Consider the following 9,402-nt stretch of genomic DNA (forward strand, 5'->3'; position numbering starts at 1 on the left):
GATCCCTCAATAGTTATCTGCCGCCTTCTCTGCTTTCCCGTTCACTCCAGGCAGGGCTATAAGCTGACCTGGCCGAGTGTGCTTGGAAACCCCACTGGCAATCAAGGCATTTGGGATCTGGGGCAGGTTGTGGCTGAATTTAGGGGGTCCCTGCGGCGGGGGAGTGGTTCGGACACTCCTTTCTCAGTGCTGCTTTGTTCCCTTTCTCCCCTTCTCTTCCCCGTCTGCCCCCCACTCCCACAGAGTTCCCTGCCTGCTGTCGTCGTGGAGACGTTCCCAGCCACCGTCAATGGCACCGAGGAGGGCAGCGCCCCCTCCGAAAGGGCCGACATGCCCCCGGGCTTCCTGTTTAAGGTAAGCATGGGTGGGGCGGGGGCTGATCTCTCCCTGCGCCCCTTGTGCAGGAGGTGGTATACTCAATGCTGCCACACCAGTGGCTATGGGGCTGCCGGGGACAGTGGAAAGCCACCAGTGTGGGTTCCCTTAGACACCACGCCAGGTTCATTGCAGCCAGTGCAGGGGGCAGGCTCTTTGGCCCCTCCAGGCTTTTGTTCTGCAGGGGGCAGGTTGGAGTCATGTCCGCCTCTCCCCATCCCAGGGGTAGGGGACAGGGAAAGCTCTAATCCCTGCAGGCGGAGCCTGATGGAGCTCTGCAGGTGGGAGAGACGTTGCAGCAGTGGTCTGGCTACGCCAATTGATCCTCCTGACTGGGTGCCACTTGCCATCTGAAGAGGCGAGACAGGGCACCGTTAAAGGCAGATAAACCACAGTCAGGCCTGAAAATTCAGAGCTGCGTTTCCAACACCCCAGATTTCTTGGGTCAGTCAGATCTGGGGGCTTGGGGATCGTCCCATAAAGAGGCGTGAGAAGAGTGAGCAGGGAAATAAGGCCCCAGATCGCAGCTGCTCCCGAGTTTGAGGGTTCTGGGATCTGGTTCAGCCCCAAACTGCAGTCCACCCAGCCCAGCTCGAGTCAAAGCTGTCAGAGCCCCAAACTGTGGGGTGACTTCTGACCTGCAGGCACTTTGTGCCCTAGGCTAAGGCGGGTGTCAGAAACTCACAGCCTCTCTTTTTAAGGAGGATCCATGCCCTTTGGAGGTAAGAATAGGGTGACAGTATTTCCCAAGGGAAAATGGGACACTGTGTGTGGGGCTAGCCCAAAGCCTCCCCACACCCCATGGGGCTGGCCCCAGCTGCTCGCCCAAAGCACTCCCCCCCAGCTGTCACTGGTCACTTGAACCCTGCTGGCCCCGCACTGGAGGCTGTCACTACTCACTTGTCACTCGAACCCTGCTGGGCCTCCCACACTAGGCTGTCACTGGAACCCTGCCCTGCAGTCCCCCACCACTGGTTGCTGGAACCCCGCCGGCCCCCCATGCACTGGAACCCTTTCCCCCCGCCCCATGGGGCTGGCGTCTCCACTTTCCCCCCACCACACACGTTCCTCCCCACTGCACTCCACTTTTTTGACAAAAAAGTGGTCATTTTATCCCATGTGCTCTTGCCAACTTGATCAGTTGGCAAGAACAAGCAGGACACATGCCCTCTTTCACCAAGAAAGTTGGGACGTCGGGGACAGGGCTTAAAAAAGGGACCGTCCTGGCCAAAATGGGATGTACGGTCATCCTAGGTAAGAACAGCTGTTGTGGACGCCAGTGCCCTGACTCCCTGGGCCCAATCACTCGTTTGCCTTAAACAGCAAACTCAGCCTGGGTCTAGAAGCAGAAGCCGGTCTACAGCAGAGCAGCTGGGTCTGAGCAATTCATTTCCGGGGGAGGCAGAGTGTCTGCCTGCCTGTAAATGATAGAGATGGGAGGGACAAAGGCCCAGATCCTCAGTTTCTCTAATGGACGTAGTGCCTAACTCCCTTTGAAATCAATGTGGGTTGGGCACCTCAATTACTTTGAGGATCTGGGCTGAAATGGCTTGGATAAAACTGGCCCGAAGAAACGGGAATCACAAAGATCTGAAAATCCTGCACAAGGTTCCGCCTGCCTCGTCCCGCCTTAGAGAGCTGGGTGGGTGCTCATCTGAGTCCTCGTCTCTCGTAGGTTCAGGCCATGCATGACTATGTGGCCACGGACAGTGACGAGCTGCCGCTGAAGGCTGGGGACATGGTGCTGGTGATTCCGTTCGACAACCCAGATGAGCAGGTGATGGGGAGGGAGAAGGCGGGGTGGGGACGGGACTGATCGCTTCTCCTCCCCTTACTGGCTGGGGTCTGTTACTTGCAGCTGGCTGGAGAGCTGGCCTGTCCAGTAACTAGGGTGGGTTTTCTCCAAGAGAGAGGGTCGTGCAGAGACATCCGCCTGGCTAAAGGCGTGGAAAGTGTGGGAGGGGTTTTACAAAAAATATCCCTCTCCTCTTTCCTGTAACTACCTAGGGCTTCCTCCTGCCAGCAGAGCAGCTGGTCAGGCCTCAGGTTGGCACCTGTCAGTGCTGCTCCTTGGTCAGCCAGCAGGGGGTCATTACTTGGCTAATGCAAGGATGACCTTCATCTTCTTCCTGCTCCCAATCCTGATGAGCATCCCCAGCTTCTAGCATGCTGAGAATCGCAGGCCGCAAACCCGGGTATATGGATCCTCTGCTTACAGGGAATCATGTAGCTAGCGTGCTAAATGGACCAGGGTGGTCATGGGGGAATGCGGGGAGGGATGGGCCAGCCACCAGAGTATGAACCAAGAAGCCCGGACGGTATGGCGCCCAGGGCTACGTCGCTAAGTTTAGTGCACGAACTCCATCAAAGCGAGCGTGTATACGTGGTATCACGCCTCCCAGCTACACCTGAAGGGTGAAATCCTACCTGGGATGGGAATCCCTTCCAGCTACAGTGTAGACGTACCCTAAGAAGGCAACACGCTGTGGATCAGGTCTGTGATGTCAGTGTAGCTGAGCCAGTTTACGCTCTCAGGGACTTTTTGGTATTGCTGTAATGTCATTGCCCAGCAGACGGCAGTATAGTCTAAGGACTAGAACAAAACAGTCATCCTTCGGCTGTAGAATCCAAGCCATAGATTCTAAATCCAGATGGGACCCTTGTGGTGATCTCGCCTGACTCTCCCCGGAAGAGGTTTAGACTCTCCCAGATACAAGCCACAGGTGAATGAGCTGGGACTGACTTTGTTTGTTTATTATGAGCCCTCTGTAAAAGCGTTGAGGAAATCCTTCATGCTGTGCTGAGATTCAGGACTTCCAGTTTAGGGATGCTGCAGTTGTTCTATTAACAGCAGAGGCGGGCAGGTGCTAAGAAAACACAGATCTAACCTCCCTGCCCCTCAGGTAGGAGAATTCCCTGCTCTTTAGAACAAAGCCATGGGGCTGGATTTCCCCCATGGAGGTCTGGATTCAGCCAGGGATAAAGCTGGCCCTTTGAATACCTTTCTAATGGCAGGCAGGCAGCGTGGTGCAGTGGGTCAGCAGGGCACAAACTGGAAGGCAGAAGAGGGGGGGTTCTAGTCCCAGTTCTGCCATTGGCTTGCTGTGTTATCTTGCTGTGTTACCACCGGGAAAATGGGCAGAACGCTGCATATGCACCTGTCTGTAAAGCACTTGGAGATGTACAGCTGCTCCCTGCAGTGTGAGAGAGTCTTGGGAGGAGCTGAATGGGGAGAAACTAGCCATTTCTGCTGGCTATGGTATCCTCTTCTGGCTGGGACTTACCTGCCTAGGGATTGTCCCCTCTAGCAGCTTCCAGAATAAAAAAACCCTGATCCTATGGAGAGCTATCTGGAGATTCCCTTCTAGCTTCGGTGGCAGGAAAGGGCGCTTATGGAGCAGAGTTTGTCTACAACCTATACGTGCGCTTGAGCTGGATGCAGCTCTGAGCGCCACGGTGCCGCGATCATCCAAGCTGCCGCCAGCTGTGCTCTGAGGGTTGCAGCCTACTAACAATAGCTCCCAGAGCATCCTCTGCTCCAGCTTGTCTCGGCAAGGCCTGGACCTGTAAAACATGCCTATCAAAGAGCACGCATGGTGCATATGAGAGGAGAGCGCTTGGAAAACCAGGCAATTAGTGTATTTAATTGTGTATAACCATCTGCAGTGCTCAAATCCAGCAGCTCAGGTGGCAGTCCCTGAGTGCAGCAAACTGGGAGCAAACGCCATGTCTGCAGCGCCTAGACTGAGGGACCCTACCCCGTGTAATTGGGTGCAGTAGAGAGGTGGGAGACGTGCAGCTTGTACCTCTGTGCATCACAGATGCAGACCAGCGGCCGGATGGTACGTAGTGCTTGCCTCATTGGGCATTGCAGTAAGGACCCCTGGGCTTGCTGCCTCCCATCTAGCTAAGTTATGGCACACTGAAGCAATAAAATCAATCACAGACCCTCCAACCTTCAGTCCGCGGCTCCGCCGAATTGGGCACATGGGTTTGTGCCGTGTACAGTTTCTGTGACCCCTGCGAGGCCAAGACTTGTTAGGAAGCGGCCAGGGGTAAATCAGCCTGCAGCATCGGCACTGCCAGCGGGGGGCTGCCAGCCTGAGGACGCTGGGCTTTTTATTCCAGCAGTGGCTGCAATATAAAACATTCAGAGAGCAGGACAAGAAAGCAAAAGGGTAAAAACCTGAAGGAGAAAGCCGCATGTGCCCTGCTTCTGGATACCAGGCTGTGCAGTGGGTGGGGGTTTGCTGTTGGGGCAGCTCTCTTGTGTGGATTTTTGTTTTTATGTAGCTGCCTTGGTTGTCCTCAGGTGACTCCTGCCAGCTCCAGTAAGGCAAAGCCATGAGAGGAAACCATCTGAATTCACCACCTCCACTGGCTGGGATGGCTGGTAGCTGGCCATTCTGTCCTAGCTGCTTAGTTAGCTTAGCCCAGGGGTGGGCAATTATTTTCGCAGGGGGGACGCTCCATGAATTTTGGTATGTCGTCACAGGCCGCACATTTCTACTTTATTAATAGAGGGGGTGCAGGGTCTGGGAGGGAGTTTGGATACAGGAGGGAGCTCTGGGCTGGTGCAGAGTGTTGGGGTGCAGGAAAAGGTGAGGGGTGTAGGCTCTGGGAGGGAGTTTGGATGGGGGGGTCCAGATTGGGGTGCAGGAGGGGGTACAGGGTCTGGGAGGGAGTTTGGATACAGGAGGGAGCTCTGGGCTGGTGCAGAGTGTTGGGGCGCAGGAGAAGGTGAGGGGTGTGGGCTCTGGGAGGGAGTTTGGATGGGGGGTCCAGATTGGGGTGCAGGAGGGGGTACAGGGTCTGGGAGGGAGTTTGGATACAGGAGGGAGCTCTGGGCTGGTGCAGAGTGTTGGGGTGCAGGAGAAGGTGAGGGGTGTGGGCTCTGGGAGGGAGTTTGGATGGGGGGTCCAGATTGGGGTGCAGGAGGGGGTACAGGGTCTGGGAGGGAGTTTGGGTGCAGGAGGGAGCTCTGGGCTGGTGCAGAGTGTTGGGGCGCAGGAGAAGGTGAGGGGTGTGGGCTCTGGGAGGGAGTTTGGATGGGGGGTCCAGATTGGGGTGCAGGAGGGGGTACAGGGTCTGGGAGGGAGTTTGGGTGCAGGAGGGAGCTCTGGGCTGGTGCAGAGTGTTGGGGCGCAGGAGAAGGTGAGGGGTGTGGGCTCTGGGAGGGAGTTTGGATGGGGGGTCCAGATTGGGGTGCAGGAGGGGGTGCAGGGTCTGGGAGGGAGTTTGGATACAGGAGGGAGCTCTGGGCTGGTGCAGAGTGTTGGGGCGCAGGAGAAGGTGAGGGGTGTGGGCTCTGGGAGGGAGTTTGGATGGGGGGGTCCAGATTGGGGTGCAGGAGGGGGTACAGGGTCTGGGAGGGAGTTTGGATACAGGAGGGAGCTCTGGGCTGGTGCAGAGTGTTGGGGTGCAGGAGAAGGTGAGGGGTGTGGGCTCTGGGAGGGAGTTTGGATGGGGGGTCCAGATTGGGGTGCAGGAGGGGGTACAGGGTCTGGGAGGGAGTTTGGGTGCAGGAGGGGGTTCTGACCTGGGGCAGGGGGTTGGGGTGCGGGAGGCGGTGAGAGGTGCAGGCGCTGGCCGGGAGATCTTAGCCGCAGGCGGCTCCCGGCCGGCGGCACTGCAGGGCTCAGGCCGGCTGCCTGCATGCCGTGGCCCCACGCTGCTCCCAGAAGCGGCTGTGGCCAGCTGCTGCTGACTCGTCTCTGTGCATCCCTTGGGGTGAGGGGGTCAGTGGGTCTCCATGCGCTGCCTGCACCCGGAAGCACCGCCCCCGTAGCTCCAATTGGCTGGTTTCTGGCCAGTGGGAGCTGTGGGGACAGTGCTGGGGGCGAGGGCAACACGCGGAGCTCCCGCCCCGCCAGGGGCACACAGAGCTGTGCCAGCAGCAGCCGGCCGCTTCCGGGAGTAGCATGGGGCCATGGCCGGCAAGCAGCCTGCCTGAGCGCCCCACTGCACCATGGGACTTCTAGCGGCCCGGAGATCATGAGCAGGCAGTGGAGGCCAGACAGAAATGTTAGTCATGGCAGGCTTCACAGAAATGTTAGACGGGCTGGATCCGGCCCACGAGCTGTATTTTACCCACCCCAGCTTCGCCTGACAGGATGCATATAAATGAGCTGAGGGCCAAGGTGGATGCCTCACCCAAAGAGGTGGACACAGGGCAAAGAACAACATGTGCAGCTCTCGTAGTAAACAGTCCTCCCTGTGTGCACTGTCCGTGGGGCCAGGACATGAAGCAGCCTCCTCCCCTGAAACCTCTTACTCCAGACATGCTCCCAATCTGCAGGGAACCTCCTTGCTGAATGACCTCGGCAGAGGACAAAACACGCAGAGGCGGGGGCTGTACGCTGGTGGCTATGCAGTTCCCCTGAGTTATAGGTTATCCATAGGTTTTAAGACCAGAAGGGACCATTCAGGCTGACCTCCTGCATGACATGGGCCAGGGAATTCTATGCAGCAATTCCTACACCAATCCCAATAACTCGTGGTCCAGCTAAAGTGAATCATCTAGGAAGACCCCCCTGTCTCAATGTAAAGACGTACACTGGATCCCATCGCACCCCAGGGGCCTGCTAGCCCCCTTTATCCATGGGCCAGGTTCTGATCTGACTTCAGTGGGAGTCCTGACTGACAGGTAGCATAAATGAGAGCAAGCTCAGGCCTTGCATATACCATAATCACCGTGTCCTGCTTGTGCAGTGGGTGGCAGCTTTGCCATTGCCTCCAGTGGGAGATGTTCTTCACTGCAAAGATGAAAAGCTCCTTTGCCCACCTTGCTTTGTTTCTAGGGTGCTTTCTGCTCCCTGTGAGCTAGCTCGGAGCATCACTTTGCTTATCCGTTTCACCCACTCCTTTTCTGATGTCCCCCAACCTGCACTGCATAAAAAATAATCTGGCCCTTGGTCTCTGATGGATCTCTTTCTCTCTCTCTGCCAGGATGAAGGATGGCTGATGGGCGTGAAAGAGGCTGACTGGCTCCAGCATAAGGAACTTGATCAAAGTCGGGGGGTTTTCCCGGAGAATTTCACAGAGCGGGTGCAGTGAGAGCCCAGAGCTGCCAGCTGATTTTTCTGCCAGAAGAAAGCAAGTTTTCCAGGAGGTGTTTTAAAAACAAAAGAAAAGAGAATTTTAAAGGAACATAAGTCCCAAAATAGTGTCAACTTAAAGGTTGGATTCTTCTTAAAGAGCAAGGTTTTAGCAGTAAAATGAATTCAAAAGTGTTATTAAAATATATACATAATAATAAGACAGGTCAAATGCCCCTTTCCCACTTTGATTTGACAGCATTTGAATTCCGAGGCTGATGCAGAAGTGGCTTGGTGTGGTACCTGTAAATGCTGTGTTGGCTGAATTTTGGGGATTTCAGTCTGATACTCGAAAAGGAAAGAGCTAAGGCCTAGATCTTCAAAGGCTCCTAACTGTCACTGAAATCAGTTGAAGTTAGGATCCTAAATACCTTTAAGGATCTGAGCCCAGCTGTCCCATGGGTGGTTGGGTTCAGCTCTTTTGTGATCTAAGTTGCTGGCGTGGCATCCCTAAAGTTTCAGGCACTGCCCATGTTACGACCTATGATAGGCCAAATGTCCTGTTATGCTGTTGAAAAGACATATTTAGTGTACAGTGTTCACCAATATGGTGTGTGTGTGTGTGTGTGGTGTTTTCTTCCTTTGAAGATGTAACATGAACTGTGATTTTATACATTTAAAAGCAAACACAAAAAGTTATCAGGAAGAGTACATATCGGAGTGAAATGTGTGCAGCTAGGCTCGGTCCAAAATTCCTCCAAACCTTGGAGCTGGACGATCGCAGCAGCACACGCCACCCCGGGAAATGTTCTTGAGGGAAAATTGGGAAACTGACGACAAATTAAAAAGAAAAAAAAAAAATCTGAAACTTTGGATTTGTTTAAACTAGTTGTGAAGAAATAATGAAAAAGCCTGTTAAAGCAGGAAAGTTTAGATTCGTGTAGGCAGGGATGGTCTTGAAATCTGGCTGTTTAGAAAGTGCAGTTTTAAGGAAGAGGGTGGGGGGAAAAGAAATGAGACAGAATATCTGAGGCATACTACAGAGAAAACAACTCTGCTTTCTGTGTTTCCAATTGTGTGGTTATTCCCCCCCCCCCCCCTCCCTTTCTTGAATTCTGCATGTGAAGTATCATTAGACCTGCTTCCTCCAATCCTGTGCTGGTGAACAAGTTGAAGTCAGAGAAAAGTGAACTGTTTGAATACTTATTTAAAATTTCTGCATGACTTTATAATATTGTGACGAGTTCGAAGACGTGGGACTATTACAGCGTCGACGTGGGGACAGTACTCCAGGTCCTGATACTGGCACCGACCTTTCCTACAAGTCTTTGCTCCTGTTCGGTTCTGGGAATTTGAAAGTGCCCTGCAGCCTGCTTGCTTAAAATAAAAGAAAGTGGGTCTTACGCTTGTCAAAGTCAACAGATTAGATTCCCCAGAGATCCTAAAGTCCCATGGAGGTACTTTAAATGCTACTTGAATGCTGATGCAGCTGGCAAGCAGATCTGATCGTCTGTTTTTTTTAAGGTCACCCGTCTTCCCCCTGGCCCAAACTCCTCCTCCTTTTTGCCTTGACAGGGTTGGCATAGGTGCAGCTACCTCCTACATACTGGGACACTGTATGAAATAACACTTTTCCTAACATAAGCTGGCTTTATGCAAAAAATTCTGGCACAGTTAAACCTTCAGAAAAAAGCCCCTCTTTTCTGATCTTGCATGTATGCTATCGGGGCAAAAAAAACCCCTCTTGTAGGTCCCAAGTGTGTGTCCGTGTGTCTGTATATGTATTAAAGTTAATGGTCCACTTGTTATCTCAGTGATGCTGATGTAAAGTCAGGAACACTAACGCCAATGGAGTCACTCTGGATTCACACCGGTGTAACTGAGATCAGAATCTGGTCCATGTCCTCAGATTCTCTCCATATTTTGCTATTGTGTGTGTGTGAGAGAGAGAGATTGGGTGTGGGGGGGACTTGCTGCAACTGATACTTTT

The 9,402-nt window shown here is 53.9% G+C and overlaps 1 protein-coding gene across 1 annotated transcript in view; it reads left to right on the plus strand.

Moving 5' to 3' along the window:
* Positions 1–8,061, plus strand: part of BIN1 (bridging integrator 1) — a 148,547-nt gene extending 140,486 nt beyond the window's left edge. Inside the window, exons 17-19 of the mRNA XM_077829796.1 lie at positions 244–354; positions 2,051–2,152; positions 7,324–8,061. Of these exons, the coding sequence (XP_077685922.1) occupies positions 244–354; positions 2,051–2,152; positions 7,324–7,431 (321 nt within the window). The 3' untranslated portion in view covers positions 7,432–8,061. The remainder of the gene's footprint in view (positions 1–243; positions 355–2,050; positions 2,153–7,323) is intronic.
* The last annotated feature ends 1,341 nt before the right edge of the window (positions 8,062–9,402 follow it).

This window comes from Eretmochelys imbricata, chromosome 11 (assembly GCF_965152235.1).
Source record: "Eretmochelys imbricata isolate rEreImb1 chromosome 11, rEreImb1.hap1, whole genome shotgun sequence".
Taxonomy (NCBI): domain Eukaryota; kingdom Metazoa; phylum Chordata; order Testudines; family Cheloniidae; genus Eretmochelys; species Eretmochelys imbricata.